General features: G+C 31.2%; 1 protein-coding gene across 1 annotated transcript; it reads left to right on the top strand.

The window, feature by feature from the left end:
- Positions 1-12529: 12529 nt before the first annotated feature.
- On the top strand, positions 12530-16699 carry LOC134724913 (uncharacterized). The gene is made up of 3 exons (XM_063588270.1): positions 12530-13334; positions 14359-14523; positions 15729-16699. The coding sequence occupies exons 1-3, from the start codon at positions 12659-12661 to the stop codon at positions 16376-16378; spliced, it is 1491 nt and encodes a 496-aa protein (XP_063444340.1). The 5' UTR covers positions 12530-12658; the 3' UTR covers positions 16379-16699.
- Positions 16700-18406: the final 1707 nt, after the last annotated feature.

Below are 18406 nucleotides of genomic sequence, written 5' to 3'. Positions count from 1 at the left end.
TAGAACGTTATATATTTGATGATAAAAAAAAACTATCGAAAACTTAACTACACTTCAGGACACCTGAAATTGGAATAAACTGCAAACATTCATGTCTAAACTCTTGGATTATCAAATGTCTTAATAAAACTATCGGTTCTGATTTTGTTTATTAGTACCATCTGTTAAAATCTAGCATGAAGTCTTCATCGAATATATATTCTTTTTAACAAATTTTCTGAGTATGTTTTTGTTTTGGATATTTAAGTTCTGTTCAAATTTGAACTATTACTTTCAAAATTTAATATTTTAACATTCTAGTATATATTATAGCTTGTCAAACTAGATTTAATCTTGTTTCGAAGACAACTGTGAAACAAACCATAACAGTAAGCAAAATAAGTTTGCAATATTAGGTTTATGAACGGAAAAATCAAGTGAACTTAGAAACGGAAACAAAAACAAATAAGACTGAAAGTAATGATATGAGAACTTTATTTTTTTGTTATTTTAATCAGTAGAATACTAAATTTTACACACAGAAAAAGAATTTGATGGAAAAAAAACTTTTAACTCTAAAAATTTTTCGGCATAACAGATAACAAAAGCACAGTTCTGTCATGTAATGTTGTCATTTTATTGTTATATTTAACATTGCCATAAAAGCCACCATTTTTGTTTATTAAAATGTCCTGTACCAAGTCAGAAAAATTGCCATTGTTATATTATAGTGTGTAACATTTCAATGGTGTGTTTCTGTTGTGTCGTACCTCATATATTCGATACGTATACCTCAGTTTTAGTTTGTTACCCGGATTCTTTTTTTCTAAATCGATTGATGAATTTCGAACAGCGATAAACTACTGTGGCCTTCATTGTAATTAAAGCAGAAATACAGAATATGTGAAGGTTTTAAAATAAAGTATAGATTATTCCTGCGTGACGTTTTCGGAATTGAGATACAGTCCATTCTGTTGACTTTAAAAACAAATGTAGTCCTAAGTAAACTGAAGCAAGTGGTACTACTATGGTGTATTATTTGAGCTTTGAATTGTTGATGTCGTTAATGCATTATACTTTAAATAAAAACATTATAATATTCGTGTCTTTTGTATAAAGTAAAGCCCACAATACCGTTACACTCTTTGTTCAACACAATGTCAAAATTATGTCCACGCGTATTGCAATGTACTAATTCATTTTGAACTTTAATAAAAAAAAAAATGGAACGCAAAATATAGAATTTCAGATTAACAACGGACACATAATATTAATGAATTCGTTACATAACTTCCAGACGTAAAATACATGTTTTATTGCCGAATGAGGATTTTCAAAATTGGATTATGTCCCGTTTACCAACACAAATCTCAAATAAGTATAACTCAATGATACAAACTACATTACAAAAAAAGAAGAAAATTATGTTGTTTTGTTTTATGTATGGATAATGTTGATTACGCCCTAAACTTAATCAAAATGTGTATGTTTGTATATGATGACTCTTTGTATCAAGTTATGCATGCTTATACATGCCAGTATATAATATTTTCTCCCGGTACGTTGTATCCAACGGGTTTGCTATTTTCTTTTAGAGAAACAGATTCCACCATCAAATCTCGTGTAATACGATATTCATCCACTCTCGACAATCAAAATTTGGATATTTAAATCGCTCGGCGAGCTTCACGTTTTAAACTTGAAAATTTAAATGTCGCGAGTGGATAAATATCGTTCCCACATCTCTTCCAATGACAGTTTAGTTCGCACACGCAATGTCGAGTTCATTTCAAAACGCAAAGAAGACGATAACTTTCTAGCCTTTAAACGTCAATGCTCAGTTATGTTAGTTTGCCAACCATATTCATGCTAAAAGCATACACAAACTATATGGTGAATATATAAATTAGGAGACACCAATTTTAAATCAAAGCGCGAAAGCGCTGTAAAGGCAGTTAATTACAGATTGTGTGTATTTGTAGTCCAGTTATATCATTATCTTCCATAGAACAGAGGTGGTTTGTAGTATTTAAGATTTAGAGTTCTCTTGTACCTAGTTCACCTATATCTATAGTCTACTGTTTACAGTATATTTTCTGTACCTCGCCATGAAATGCATTTTTAAGACATAAGAACTTTTCCTTTTTAATGTAAATAAAACTATTTTTAATAATGGATTATATACACATATTCAATTACTCCTATCCTATGAAAAATAATTTTCAAAGATTGACTAGTCTCCGAACTGTGTGTATTGCTAGAACATCAAGTAACATAATGGTAAATGTACATAGTAACATATCAACTCTTTTGAAGACAGAACTTTTTTTAAATTCTCCCTCCAAGCAGAGTTATTTTTCAGTATAAACATGATACAGTAATCTACCGGTATTAATAACCTAGAGACTCTCAAGAGCCTGTGTCGCTCATCTTGGACGGTCTATGTGCATATTAAACAATGGACACATATAAAATGACATAATTGTTTTTTTGGTGATGGGGATGTGTTTTTAGATCTTTCTTTACTGAACATTCTTGGTGCTACAATTATCTCTATCTATAATAAACATGGCCCAGTATTTACAATTGAAAATATTCTTAAAAAAAAAAAAAAAATACAAAAAATTATGAAAATTGTTAAAAATTGACTATAAAGGGCAATAACTCTTGAAGGGGTCAACTTCCAATTTTGGGCATGTTGACTTATTTGTAGATCTTACTTTGCAGAACATTATTGCTGTTTACAGTTTATCTCTATCTATAATAATATTTAAGATAATAACCAAACTCTGCTAAATTTCCTTCAAATTACTAATTTGGGGGCAGCAATCCATCAACGGGTTGTCAGATTTGTCTGAAAATTCCTGGGCAGATAGATCTTTACTGAAGAGACAATTTCACCCTATGTCAGATTTGCTCTAAATGCTTTGGTTTCAGAGTTATAAGCCAAAATCTACATTTTACACGTATGTTCTATTTTAAGCCATGGTGGCCATCTCGGTTGGTTGACCGGGTCAAACCACACATTTTTTAAATTAGATACCGCAATGATGATTTTGGCTAAGATTGGTTAAATTTGGCACAGTAGTTTAAGAGAATATTTTTTGTAAAAGTTTATGGACAACGAAACCAAGTGATGAGTCAGGTCAGGTGAGCTAAAAAAGAGTTTTTAATCAAGGTAACAATGACATCTGGTGGCCATAACAGCTGTCTTATTAGCATTTTAACCACTTCCCGTATCTGCTTTTAAGACAATAGAAGAAAATTATTCAATGCAAAAACAAAACTTACTTGTAAATATGAAATTCTCTTTACAGTATGAGTTTTTCTCATTGTTGGATATTGTACAGTAGTACCTGTAACTGCTTATACCCATTTCTTATTCCCCTTAGTTTGATAAACTCACAGAATATCATATATTTACATTGTGCCACATCTTCTTATTTTCATATGCATTCCAATAACATGAACAATTGTAATTCAAATCTATATATCAAAGCAAAATGAATTTCACTACTTTCATTCATGCATCCTTTGGCAAAATACAAGTTCTAAAATTACACAATATATGTTTATTTATAATATAAAAATATAATTTAGTTTTCGACTCTTAACAGGTATAAAAAATGCACATCTGTGTCATGATTTGTGAAATCTGTGCTGAAAACATAGGCATTGATGGTGTTTGGGTAATTCCATCTGTGAAGCTCAACATAAGCTCGTCAGTTGGTGGTTATAAATCTTTCCTGCAGGATGAATGTCTGTTCATGAAAACCCAATTTCACAAATCAAAACTTTTCCTAGATTTCTCCTACAATATTCATCCAGTTTAGTTCTTTTGGTTTAACGGGACACCGTCCTGATTTTTATTTTGAAAACCATTCAGTCTCTTGCTTACAAATGGTCACGCGGCATGAACATAGGATTGGAATGGCAGTAGACAAGTCTCTTTAAAGTGGGTTTGTGCCCTGAAAAAAGTTTGATAACATTAGCTTTTTTGAAACTTGTGAAAGACTTGTGCAACACACATACCTAAATAACTATAACATAGGTGGAGAGCATCATTCATGTCAATGTTTTGTTCCTGTTTACATTGTCATTGATACTTTTCAAGAAAGAGGCATAGCTCATGAATTCTTGTCATTACAACCTAAATTAACATATAATTACTGCTAAAATAATTATCAGTATAATATATCTCTTGTAGAAAAACCATACAATTGTAGTATTAACCAAAAAATGTCAAACAGATGATATTGAATCGTAATCCCAAAAATTATGACGTTGTGAATTCATCCCCCCTTTTTATTCTAAAACGATAATTGCGGTTGCAAACATACTTTGGGTTACTTGCATGGCGATTATATAAATAACAGTATATATTTCTTAAAGAAAATAAAGTTTTACCATGAATAGTTTCCTAAACGTAGTCGTTTTCAGTTAAATGTGCCTTGCAAACAACAGCTGATTGATATGGGTACGATTGCATCGCACGTGACAATCTACGTTTGAGCCATGGCGTTGATCCAACTTTTCCTTCTTATTATAAAGTCATTTAGATGCATGTCCTCCTCTTAAATGACACTCAGGTACACACCAACAAGGACTAGGCATCGTTAATAGTGTGTGGTTGTTTTGCAGTGCAAAAACGGAAGTAAAGGACGAAACTGACTGGTCTCACTAATAAAAGACAAGAAGAATTTTAGAGACAAACAGCGACAAGAAGATGAATTTGTGACGAAGCGACAATAACTAAAAAGGGACAAGCGAATCGTAATTCTCTCACGAGGCTATTCTCATTTGATGTAATAGGGTGAAGTTACACCTATCAAATATGTCCCTATGAAAAAAAAAAGAATTTCACTGTTAGAAAGGAAATGATATTGCATGGTTTTGATTCAATAAATTCTTTAAAAGGAAATTGGATTTTTTTTGTTTTGATGGCCAATTTTTAGCGTGTGCATAAAACATATTTTTTTATATCTAATAAAAACAAGACAATCCCTTTCTTCTTAATAAAAACATATTTTTATCTATCAATGTACAGTAATATAAAAAAAAAATTATAACCGCCCCTATAATAAAAAAATGCATGTTTTTTTAATATCTATTGGGAATAAGTTGTTGCAATGACATTTTTTTTATTTAAGTATTGTCGCTATATAGTCTTCTTGACGCTTCTTCTCGCTAAATTAATTTTATTGTCGCGTCTTATCAATGTTTGACGCTTCTTGTCTTTAATTAGTGGAACCCTATTCAGGAACGATAATTTCATACTTTACATAACTGAGACAGAAATAACTATTATGTCATACGGCTTCACGTACAGAAATACTTTAAATTGTATATTATGCAATATAATTCACGGTCAGTCGACTTTTAATTGTAATATCATGTTATATCAACGAGTGATATGATTTTAAAATATCTTTAGATCGCAAATAGTACTCGAAATTGAACGGACCTATTTCCACACGGAATTCAAATAATGATAGTTTGTAATCAGATTGACTGCTTATAATGCAAAAGACACATTGATAAACAGATTTCTAAAACGAACAATAGACACTGATCGTTTCTTTATTTACCAATGTAAATGAAGGGAACAAAAACCATTTCATACCACTAAAAGTAGAGGAGAAATTTAAACATTTCCGGATCTATTTCTTTCAAAATGACCCCAAGCAAAGATTTGCGTAAGGAAATATGAACCTCATGACTTGAAAGTCAGGTCTTAAAGCACTGCCTTTAAAAAATCTTTGCATATTTTATGTTTCTGTTTTTTTATTTTGAAGAACCAATTTTTAAAAAAAGAAGGTACATAAAGTTGAGAATGGAAATGGGAATATGTCAAAGAGACAACAACTCGACTACTATTTTTTATATAGATCAGACCGTTGGTTTCCCCGTTGAATGGTTTTACATTACTAATTTTTGGGGCCCTTTATGGCTTGCTGTGCGGTGTGAGCCAATGCTCCGTGTTGAAGGCCGTACCTTGAGCTTTACTAGTTTACTTTTATAAATTTTTATTTGGATGAAGAGTTGTCTCATTGACACTCATACCAAATCTTCCTATATCTACATAAGAGACTAACAAAGGGTAGAGGCTTCTGACTTGGGAGAGCTTCAAAACTGTGGAGAGGGATAAATATAAGTTGCAATAACTTGTTTCCCAATCCATTATAAATAAATATATTTAAACAACTAAACTTCAAAAATAATGTGGGTTTAAACATGTGTTGTGATATCTTACCCTTTAAAGATGATATTATTGTATCATTTAGAAGTTCACATACTTGAAAGCAATAAGTAGTATTTCTATTGTTTGAAGATGTTTCTCGTATTCCAAGGATGTATCAAATTATAAAATTTCACTTGAAATCTATAAATACATACCGTGGGCTTGAATTTCCTCTATAAACACTTAACTGTGAGGATTTTCTTGTTACGTAAATAAATCTTATTTTAAGCAATATGACTGAACCTTGATACTTGATTTCAAACAGAAAAGGGAAAATAAGATAAATGGAAACTAAAATGCTTTATACAATTGAGGACAAATTCTACGAATAATATAATTTGAAGTATTGTTTTAAAAAGAGTACTTATCAAAATCGGAAGAGACACAATGACATCCTACTTTGCAGGTGCTCTGTACCTTGTCAGAATATGACAGTTTGTATCTATTCGTGTTATTTGTTTGAGCGTTTGATTTTACCATTTTATAAGGGACTTTCCGTTTTGAATTTTCCTCGGAGTTCAATATTTTTGTGATTTTACTTTTTAAATCCTTTTTAATTATTTTTTAATCATTGGATTCTCCTTTTTGTTTAGACTTATGCAGCTTATATTTTTGAATATAGCAAAAAGAGCAAACAAAATTAAATTCTTGAAATAGTATGACTACAGTTACATGTATATGGCGGATGAAAAGAGTATATCTTTCCAGTGAGCTGTATCCATCTAAAATGCGTGGCTATGCTTGTGAGGTTAAAGAAATTAACTTTTTTTTCAATATGACAAGAAAACCCTTCAAACCGTCTTTTGTTGATGTAAAGTTTCTGTAATGATAGTTATTACATTGACCCTTTAATTAAATGAGAGAAATTATGCACTTTTTAGTAACGTTTATGTTTCCTTCTGTTGTATGGTATCCATTTTCTAGGTGTTTATTTGCTTATAATTACATTAGATGCATGTTTCATTATAATTCTTTATTCTGATTGGATAACTGCACACCACGTGTTATTCTTTAAGCAATTGCATCACTCAATAAATCTTTTCGTTCATGATAACACGTGGTCCTACAATAAAGTACACAGGTGAATTAAATAAAAGAATTATAAAATTCGTGTTTTTCATGATCATAGCTAAAAATGTAATTCTAAGTATTAAATGCTTCTTTTTGTAACTTTATAGGGTTGTAAAAGCGTTGACCGTGCGCACATTTTTAGAATTAAGCGCTTCCGCGCTTCATACAAAATGTACTTCGGTCAACGCTTTTACGACCCAATGAAGTAACAAAAAGAAGCATTCAATTCTTAAGTGAAATTGAGGAAGTTAAAGCCATTATTTATATGCATAGTTTCTGTACTGATTAACCCTTCGATTTAAGGTTTATGTACCCTTCTGTAGCCATTTTTGTACGAACTTTTCAAACTTCAATTGTTTCAAAACTGCAGATATAATGAAGAATAGAGATAGGCCATTTAGAACTTATTCCAAGGGACAACCTGATGCAAAGCATTATTTTTTACTGTTCCATTGCATTTAATAGAAAAAGAGGACTTTGTGGCAAATAAATCAATATTTTCATAGAAAATCCACAGCCTTTATCCTGGTACTCTCATATTTGGCAATTTGATGACTAGTAGATATAAGATTGTTGCATGTAGTGCTATCATTGATTTCCTTAAAACACGTTTATAAATGTAGTTATTGGTTAAAACAAACATAAATATGGCCAAAATCAAGTACACCTTTTTGGGTGCGCTCAACTTTAGTGACTCAGCACGAAGTGTTTTGGAATTTACAGGTTGTTTAGAACTTTTTGTAAAAAATAAACACTAGCACATCATATAAAATTTTATAACAAATATCTCTGTATTAAAGGCTGTGGATTTTCTATAAAAATCTTGATTTATTTGCCACAAAGTCCTCTTTTTCTATCAAATGCGATGAAACTGTAAAAAATAGTGCTTTGCGTCCAGTTTCCCCTTGGAATATGTACTAAATGGCCTATCTCTATTATTCATTATATCTGTAGTTTTGATACAATTAAGGTTTGAAAAATTCGTACAAAAATGGTTACAGAAGGGTACATAAACCTTAAAGAGAGAAAGTATGTACTTTCGTGTAACGATGACGTCTCCTACTATTGGAAATATTCAAACCTATTTTTGAATGATATTCAGATCATAAAATCAATAACTGAATTATATTGTATAGTAGATAATAATATTATAGCTATATTATATTAAAACGGAAATGCAAAATGTAACAAATTATTCAACTTATGGGACTATTTCGTAGGTAATTAAGTAAAAGCAACACAAGTACACAAAAAAAGTAGTCGGAAAAAAGGATGACGAATAAAATGAAGTTTTTGTTTACGTTTAATTTTCAATAACTATATTATCTTTTAATAAAAAAAAAATGAACTCGTGTCCACATTACCATGAAAATGTCACACGAAAAGTACTAAACTATTGATTTAAATGGATCAAATGGCCCTTCAAAATAATATTGACATACAATTGTACACTCCATTTAACAATTAAGCTATACCATGCATATAAAAAAAGTATAAAATTGTTTATATAAAATCATATATCGTCCCGCTACTGTGTTAGTGTATCGAACTACTCAAACATTTCCTTAATCTGACAACTAAGGGCATCAGATAAAGTTTAAAGGGAGTTAACTATTGGCGCGACATAAAACATTTAAATTCCCGCAAAACATCACTTTTTCGGAACATAATGCGTGTAATTTTCCGTAATTAGAAACGTGATGTGAATTTTTGATGCTCCAGTTTCTGTTTCTCCCGCCTGCTAACTTCTTCACCATTATATAAGTGCATTTGATTCTGACAGGATAACAGTCTAATAAAACCATAAGAAATAAAACACATAACTGTTTCTGTGAGATCTTCAACAAAATATCGTATAGTTAGCAATCTCAAGATGACTGACCCTTTTTGTGTTAATAATATAATGCATGCCAATTATCATTTTTGATGAGGAAGGCGCTACTTTAAATGCTAGCTTAATACCAAGACTATGTTCTATAAATTGATTAATTGTTGGTTGCTAAACGTCCAGTGGCAAATATTTCATGCAAAAATTCTGACGGGACGTATTATGGTGGACAAATTTAGGCATCCGTCTCTCCGTCGTAAACATGGTACAGCATATTATTCTAATGTCATGGTTGTTTTTTTTTCATGATGGTCAAACGATCTGTATTCTTTTTGGTGAACTTTTTGAGTAACTAAACCTGGGTGGGTTTTTTTCACAGTCCGCGCTGTATCTTTTAAAGGATAGTTGATATGCACTCGTTTTCGAACGTGTCCATACGATATCAGTTTAATAGAAATTTGAAAAAAATTGTACACTTGAAAAATCTAATTAACCATAAGGACTGTATGGACAGACAGAGTAATGAACGTGCGATATTTTATGTACCCCGCAATGCGTCTCGCCTTGGTAAAAAAAATTTGTATACATGTACATGTACAAGACATTTAAGAAACACTTTATTTCCATACTTTTTGGATTAAAAAAATATCACTTTGAGCATCTGGTCCTCAAGGTCAAGCAAGGCTTGAACAATTGTATATTCATTCGTTTAGGGATTATTTTTTCTACTTATTCTCACTTATCACAGCTTCAAATTGAACCCGATCTTAATAATTTATGACGAAGAATATATGCTCCAAAACTTTTATAACATTGCCTACCCTTTTTACAAAATTGCTTAAATCACCAATTTTTCAGCCTCAATTTTCTCGAAAACGAGCACGGTGACCTATGTTTTATTTATTGTTTTATTTTATAACCCGCCAAGTCCTACAACATATTTCAAAACTATAAAAATGACATTATATCGAAAAACTGTATCGGATGCTCTTCAGTTTTAACACAATCGGTCAATTTGATTTCAAAACGCAAAACAACATGAAATCATATCTCGCCTTTAATCTACAATGTTCAATCATGTCAGTTTTAGTTGACACACCATATGTATGCTAAAGATTAAATCTACTGTATGGAGAATATATTAATTATAAGACGATCGTTTTCAATAGACGCTTACGTATTTTATAATGTATGTTTATTGTTTGAGAAAAAGAATTTTGTAGAATATAAGTTGATAAAGATGAGAACGGAAATGGGAATATGTCAAAGATACAACAACCCGAATAAAGAATAGATAACAGCCGAAGGCTTCTAATGGCTCGTCAATGCAGCGAGAAATTACCAAACCAGCAGATCGCAGCTGGCACTTAGATAAAAATGTGTTCTAGTTCAGTGAAAATACACGTTATACTAAACTCCTAATCATATAAATGAATACTTACAAGACTAACAAATGGGTGAGGCTCCTGACTAAGGGGAGCTTCAAAAATGTGGAGAGAGATTAATGCAAGTTGCAATAACTTGTTTCCTAGTCCACTATAAATAAATAGGTTTAAACTAACATACAAAAATGCTGTGGGTTCAAACGTATTTTATGAGATATCAACTCCCCCTAACAGATGATATTATTGTACCATTAAAAAGTTCACATACTTGAAAAGCAACAAATGGTATATCTATCGTTTGACGATGTTATCGTATTCCAAGGATGTAACAAGTTATAAAATTCATCTTGAAACCTATAAATACTTACCGTGGGTTGTTATTACTAACCTCTGCACTTAGCTGTGAGGATTTTCTTGTTACGTAAATAAAACTAATTTTAAGCAATATGACTGGACCTTGATACTTGATTTAAAACAGAAAAATGATAATAAGATAAACGGAAATTCAAATGCTTTATACAATTGAGGACAAATTCTACAATCAATATAATTTGAAGTATTCTTTTTGAAAAAGCACTTAAAATCATGAGAGACACATTGAGATCTAACATAGCAGGCACTCAAACTTGAAAATAATTCACCGTTATCTTTTTTTTTATGTCATTGAATTCGCCTTTTTGTTAAGACTCGTGTAGCTTATATGTTTCTTGTATATCTGATAGAGCAAAGCAACTTAAGTACAACCGATACAAAAGGTGTATCTTTCCAGTAAACCGTATCCATTTTATATGCTTGTGAAATTGAAAAAAGTAAATCTTATTTAATATGACAAGAAAACCCTTCAAATCATCCTTTGTATATGCATAGTTTCTGTAATGATTGACCCTTAAATTTAAAGAGTGAAAGTATGTACTTTTTAGTAATGATGACGTTTAATTTCCTTCTATTGGAAATATTCAATAGATATAGGAGGATGTGGTGTGAGTGCCAATGAGACAACTCTCCATCCAAATACAAATTTATAAAAGTAAACCATCATATGTAAATGTACAGCCTTCAAAACGGAGCATTGGCTCACAACAAGCTATAAAGGGTCCCAAAATTACAAGTGTAAAACCATTCAAACGGGAAAACCTACGGTCTAATCTTTGAATGATATTTAGATCATAAAATCAGTAATTGAATTATATTTTAAAGTCGATGTCATTGTAAAGCTGATCACATTTTAAAAAACATTCTGACTTTTTCTTTTAACAAAAACAATGCACCATGGGTGAAGACATCCCATTATCCGTCACATATCATTCTGATCATGAGACGACAAGTTAAAAAAAAAACAAGTTGTAGTGCTACGAAAAAAGTAGAAAGTACTTTTCAAAGTATTTGATACATCTGATAATTAAAGTGGGATATGCTCCTCTTCTATTTCGAGTAAACAAAAATGTTAGAAAACAAATATGTTTCCTTTTCACGAATATCCAAGACAAGCAGTCGTGTAATAAAATTTTCTTAAATTTCTATAAAAAGTTCTTTGAGTATTTTCGGTTTTTTTTTTCAATAAGCCCATGAAATTCAGAGGATTGTTTTTAATTTTTTTTTATTATAAGATTTCTCCGCACAAACTTCCCATGCTTCTTCCTTGTCTTTTTATAGTGAAAATACACTACCGTCAATGTCAACACTATTAATTAGATTATTATATATTGCTATTTTGTTGTGTGTATTTCCTGTAGTATATATTTATATATATATTTTTCATTACACATGGTACATATCTATTGTTTGTTTATTGCATATGTTCTTCTTAATAATAATTATGTTTGTAAGCCACATGCCCTGCTGTGTTCCTAATTTGGTGAATGAAACTATTCTATTCTATTCTATATATAATCTTGAATAACATTGGACTTTCATTGTCCATTAACAATAACATGTCACGTAATCTGTAAATATCCTATGAAAATTGAAATGTCCTATTTAAATAGAAAACTACTTTCTAGATGTATATTTGTTTTCCTGAGTGTGAAGTGAATCTTCCTGTTTAAAGAAAAAATACTGAGTTAAGTTGTTCGAAGTGTCATTTGAATTTATATGTTTTGAAAATCAAAAAATATATGATTATCAGATCAAATTCTGAAGGGAAACGTGTACGTGATGGCAAAATCACATTCTGATCGTGATAGAAATAATCTTTGTTCACCAAAAACAGTTTTCGATGAAAGTCACACGTATGAGCCTTTAAAACCAATTCATTTGCCAATATCGAATGGCAGGTATGATACCTTGCAAAACGTTCAAAATGCTGGAAAAAATCATCAAAACAAACTCAGTGGAAACGGAGAACAAGGGGATTGTAACATGGAACACAATCAAACGTATGAAAGATTTACTTATCAACGTGGTATTAATCAAAATATTTACGATTCAACACATACAGACGCAGCATATGTATCTAAACATTTTGTGAATTCCGCGCCGAAATCGAGATTATGCTATAATCAAAACACTTATTGTTATGCTACCACAACAGATATTAAACAAGATGATCATTATAGCGAATTACAAAAACAGAATTCTCGTAGCTCTGACTTATATGAGATTACAGATGGAAAACAACTGAACTTAACTCAAAACACTTTACCAAATAAATTGTTACCTATCAGTGATAAAAGGCAAGCAACTTTCGCAAATCAGCGAGGAAAGAGATGTGCGTGTTTCGTTATTGGTTTCCTTTTGGGAGGTGCCATAGCTAGTGTGGCCGTTTTTATGTTCCTGAAAACCAATTCTAAAATTTCTAAAGATCTAGAAAAGTACAACATTCAGGCACAAGGTAGTTATTCTATTTGTTAATTACCACACAATATTTCACTTGAGGAAAAATAATTTCTCTCAAAAATATGTAAATTATCTTTAAGATAGGTGAGTGTCTTACTAAAAAAAATTAGAAATATGGTCCTTAATGCTCTTAGACTTCTAGTCAGTCATAAGATACATTATTTAGATGTATACCACCACATATGAACCTCCATTCATGACTTTAGGTTATTAAATAAGAAGCAAAGATTGATGGTATAATGAAAGATGAAAAACTCACCTAACATGAACTAATGTTCATAAAGAATTTTATATGTTATACTGATTTTGGTGATTGCTTTTATTTGATATAATCTATATTAGTCTTGCGCGCAATTTTTTTTTTCTTTCTAAGTGATAAAAGATGAGGGATCTTAATGTATGATCATGTTTAATCATGTCAAAACAAATAGTTTTATTTCTTTAATATTTTCGATAGAATCATTAAATAGATAAGCTCGTCATAGATTCTAGGCTAAACATCTTATATTATATATATGCATGTTTCGTCCATTAAAAGACACATCAGTGACGCGCTAAAAAAAGCAATGAAGAGGCAAAATAAAGTACGAGGTTCAGCATCGATGACCTGAAATTTAGGAAAGTTTTGCCAATTACAGCATAAGGTTATATATTCTTAGGTAGATAGTCTTAAGTAGTTCGAAAAATACGAGGTTTTGTCAACAGCTGATTTATATGGTACATTTGTTGATAGGATATGAAAAGTCAAAAACAATGTACACGAATCAATTGATGGAACTCATTGTTGATCACTGGAAAAGCCAACATCTACAATTATAGTGATCTTTAATATTTAATAGGTCTATATATGTATACTAGTATCCGTTTTTTTTTATGTGTCATAGGTTTTAAATAAAACAACTATTAAAAATTGAAATATATTTATTATAATATCTTGATTAAAATGTTCATTGTAATATTAATCAAATATAATTATATAGAATTCCTCTTTATATCATGAGAAACATGTTTAATTGTAGTGTTTGATAACATATCGGTATGCGAGTGGGAGACGTGGTCTTCCTGGTCAGAATGCAGTGTTTCATGTGGAAATGGTACACAATATAGAGAAAGACAACAAAATGGAACATGTAATGATAAAGTTAATAACAACACAAGAACATGCACTAATAACCCTTGCAAAGGTACATGTTAATAAGATTTATTTGATTATAAATACTATAAATTTAAAAGATATACATATAGCTATGAAAAACCTGAGTAAGAAGGGCAAGAACATAGATATAGAGAATCGTTCGGTGATTTATTACTATATACACTATCACGAAAAGCCGAACAGAAATATAGACTAGAACAGCAATTTGTTCGAACGGGCGTCACAAAAAGCTGCAACTCGTTATGACTCCTCCACATCCGTTGTGTATCTGATATAATGTTACAGATATAAATGTTTTTAAGAATGCTCAATAGATTTTGACAAAATATTCCAAAACAGTTGAATGACTTTTATGCATTTTTCGTTTCGTTCCATTTCAAAATTAAATTTTATACATTTTCAAGCAATAACGGAATGCTATCGTTTTGCATCCGTCAGCTTGCATCAACAGCTTCATTTTGAGGTAAAGAGGTTTGATCCTGGGAAGGGAAAACAAAGTCTGTAAATTTGTCTTTTTTATATTTTTCTTCCGTGTCCTTTCATATCAACCTACTTTTCTAGAAGTGAAGCAGATCAAACTCAGGTATTTATTGTAAAAGGAAAACGTGTCTGCTGACCGCTGATTTTGTGACGCCGACATGACAATAAATGATCCCAAAAAACAGTTTGGCCTTCGACAAAACCCTGCTGTATTTATATTTTGTCCATGATAATTACTCAAGATTTTGCTGTAGAAACAAATGCACGGTATAGTGGGTTTTTTTTCTGCGTCGATGCATTGTTATTTTTTATCGTGTGAATCTGTGACATCAAAGTTAATAAGAATCAACAGTGGTGGTTATTTTTTTCGAATTACTTTTTTCTCATTCAGTAAATTCACATATACATTTCTGATCTGAAACAACATCTGAAGAAGTTGTAAGGATGAAATGTTTTCATACTGTAGATTTTTTTTCGTGGGTACCAATTTTCGTGGCTTGAGGAAAACTTATATTTTAGTTGATATTTAATTTTGTTGTTTTGGCAATGTCTCCATACATTCCTTTAGACATTTCGTTTAATATTTAGATTCATGGTTCCCCTGTACCCACGAATATTAGTATCCAACAAATTTTAATAAGTCTACAGTACATTATCATAGAATTAAGGTCTTATACAAAATATTCTAATAATGAGATATGAATGTTCAAAAGATAATAACACTAATTTTAGTGTATATATTTTCTATCCTAGGTAGACGAATATTACTGGACATGACTTTCGACCCATCAACTCTAAATGCGAACCGATATTTATCAAGAGACAATACAATTCTGAGCAGCCAACGGTCAAGTCAAACACCCAAAGGGTCCCCTGGTAGTGGTGCACTACAAAGGTATAGTGGAGTAATTGCAGACCAGTGTTTTGGAAACGGAAGGAAAATTTATTACCGTGTATCATATAACTATACTTTGAAAACTGTTTTGTCGGCCACTAATCTTATTTTAGAAGTAGGTCTTTCACAGAGAGACGAGATTGATCGATCTGATTTTGTTGGAAATGTACAGCAAAAGGGTTGGTCATTTGCACTTGCTAGATGTGGATCTTCAAACAAAATTTGTTTGAGAGCAAAACATCTAAGAACACTTAAAACGAATGATGTTTTCAGTGGGAATAGTGTAGGGTTGCAGAGTAATGGTATTTTTGAGTTACTTATAGACAGGCAGAACAATAAGTTTTCTTTGAAAATTTCAAATTCACAACAAACTGTTATTTCGTTTGAAAACGTTTACTCGAACAAAGAACTTTGTCCAGTATTCGGAGTTCATAACATACCAAAAGTAAATGTTCTCCTCGGGATATTGGAGAGTAGAGATGTAACACAAGAACAGTTCGAATTTTAAACCGTTTTTTTAACCCTTGTTTACATAAAGGAAAGAGACAATAAATAAACGTAAACAGTAGATAAATGTATAGAACAATAGTTATATAGATTAGTAATTTTATGTATAGCATGTATACATAGATAGATAAATAAATTGATAGATTTATAGAAAGATAGAAATAGGTTAAGTTCATTTTCGATTTATGAATTTGACTTTCCCTCTGGTATCTTTCGTCCCTCTTTTAAACACATATAAAATATGTATTGTTTTAATTCTTGCCATTCATGTTTGATCATGGGCTTTGTGTATATGCTATTTTGTTTTTCTTTGTTTGCCATAGTGATAATATTAATGATAAAAACACAATGTTTGATTGTCGTATCTTTATTTCGGAGATTTTCACCTATTCCATGTATGTACATTTGTTTTGTTCATACATTGTTCTCAATACAATGGAATCGTATGCCACTGTCATACAAGCTAGGGGTTTTACTAGCAATAAAACTAGGTTTACGTCACTATTTTCTACATATGCAAATGTCTGTAATAAGTCAGGAATATGACGGTTGTTTTCCATTCGTTTGATGTGTTTGAGCTTCCAATTTAGCCACTTGATCAGAGACTTTCCATTTTACATTTCCTTTGAGTTCGTTTTATTTGTAATTTTACGTTTTGTACGCATAGACAGGGACATCCTTATTGATTACTCATTCCGAAAATTTACATATATTTTAATTGATGATCTTCATTTGTTCATATCAAAAGAAGAAATATCAAACTAATCAATGTTTCATCAAGTATCTTTTAACCAGCATCCCACAGATTCAAAATTCAAACTTAAAATTTATTGCAACAACTCAACAAACATAGATATAGGAAGATGTGGTATGAGTGCCAATGACATAAATCTCCTACAAAGAACAAAATGACGTCTTATTAGTTATAAAGGTAAAAGGATGTTGATTTAATACGCAAGACGCGCGTTTCGTCTACATAAATCTCATCAGTGAAGTTTAGATTAAAATAGTAATAAAGCCAAGTACAAATTTGGAGAAATTTGAAAACCAAAAATTCCAAAACGTTGTGCCAAATACGGCTAAGGTTTTGTATTCCTGGGATAAGAAAATCCTTGGTTTTTCGAACACTGCAAGGTGAAAAAACCGCATCGTCAGATACAAAATTAACAAATTTAAAACAAACTTTAATACTTACACCTAGATTCATGTATAAACAAATAAACGTTGAAAGAACATATGGATAAGCAGCAATGAATGACATACACTGATTGACACGCTCGTGTCTTGAGACATTCACATACAGAACAAATAAATCGCTTTAATGATTTTTTATACATTATTTTCAAAAGTAACAAAGTCTTCACATTCTGTTGCTTGCTCTTTTGGCTGTGACGTCGTTTGTTTTTCTTATACATTGATAAAGCAAGCACGATATTCAAACTTCATGATTCATTTCTGTATGACCAATTTTAAAATCACTCTATGGAGTAGAGTCTTGTCAATATTCATTATTATAGTGAAATATCATTTTATCAACACTACGGGTGCAAATTTGGAGCAAGATCTGCTTACCCTTCCGAAAAAAAAGTAAAATTACGAAAATACTGAACTGAGAGGAAAATCAATTCGGAAAGTCCTTAATCACATGGTAAAATCAAATAACAAAGCGCATAAAAAACGAATGGACAAGAACTGTCATATTCCTGACTTGGTACAGGCATTTTCAAATGTAGAAAACGGTGGATTACACCTGGTTTCAGAGTGCAAACCCTCTCACTTTAATGACAGTCTCATCAAATTCCGTTATATTTACAATGATGCGTTAACTAAACAGACACATCAAATAAAATAGTTAAACTATGGGTACATCAGTCATCATCGTACAACAATTTTAAAAGGAACTATTTAAAAGAGGCACCTGAGATCACCCCAAGTTTTAGGTAGGGTTCGTGTTGTTTAGTCTGTAGTTTTCTATGTTGTGTCTTCTGTAGTATTATTTGTCTGTTTGTCTACTTATTTTTAGCCATGG

This window comes from Mytilus trossulus, chromosome 7 (genome assembly GCF_036588685.1).
Source record: "Mytilus trossulus isolate FHL-02 chromosome 7, PNRI_Mtr1.1.1.hap1, whole genome shotgun sequence".
NCBI classification, from domain to species: domain Eukaryota; kingdom Metazoa; phylum Mollusca; class Bivalvia; order Mytilida; family Mytilidae; genus Mytilus; species Mytilus trossulus.
Note: the sequence above shows the minus strand (reverse complement) of the source record. Positions and strands in the feature narration are given on the sequence as shown.

Bases quoted from the DNA above. Each gene is read 5' to 3' on its own strand.
- LOC134724913 (XM_063588270.1), top strand. From the start codon at position 12,659: ATGGCAAAATCACATTCTGATCGTGATAGAAATAATCTTTGTTCACCA. The intron at 13,335-14,358 runs GTAGTTATTCTA...GTTTAATTGTAG, and splicing joins GTACAACATTCAGGCACAAG to TGTTTGATAACATATCGGTA. The intron at 14,524-15,728 runs GTACATGTTAAT...TTTCTATCCTAG, and splicing joins CACTAATAACCCTTGCAAAG to GTAGACGAATATTACTGGAC.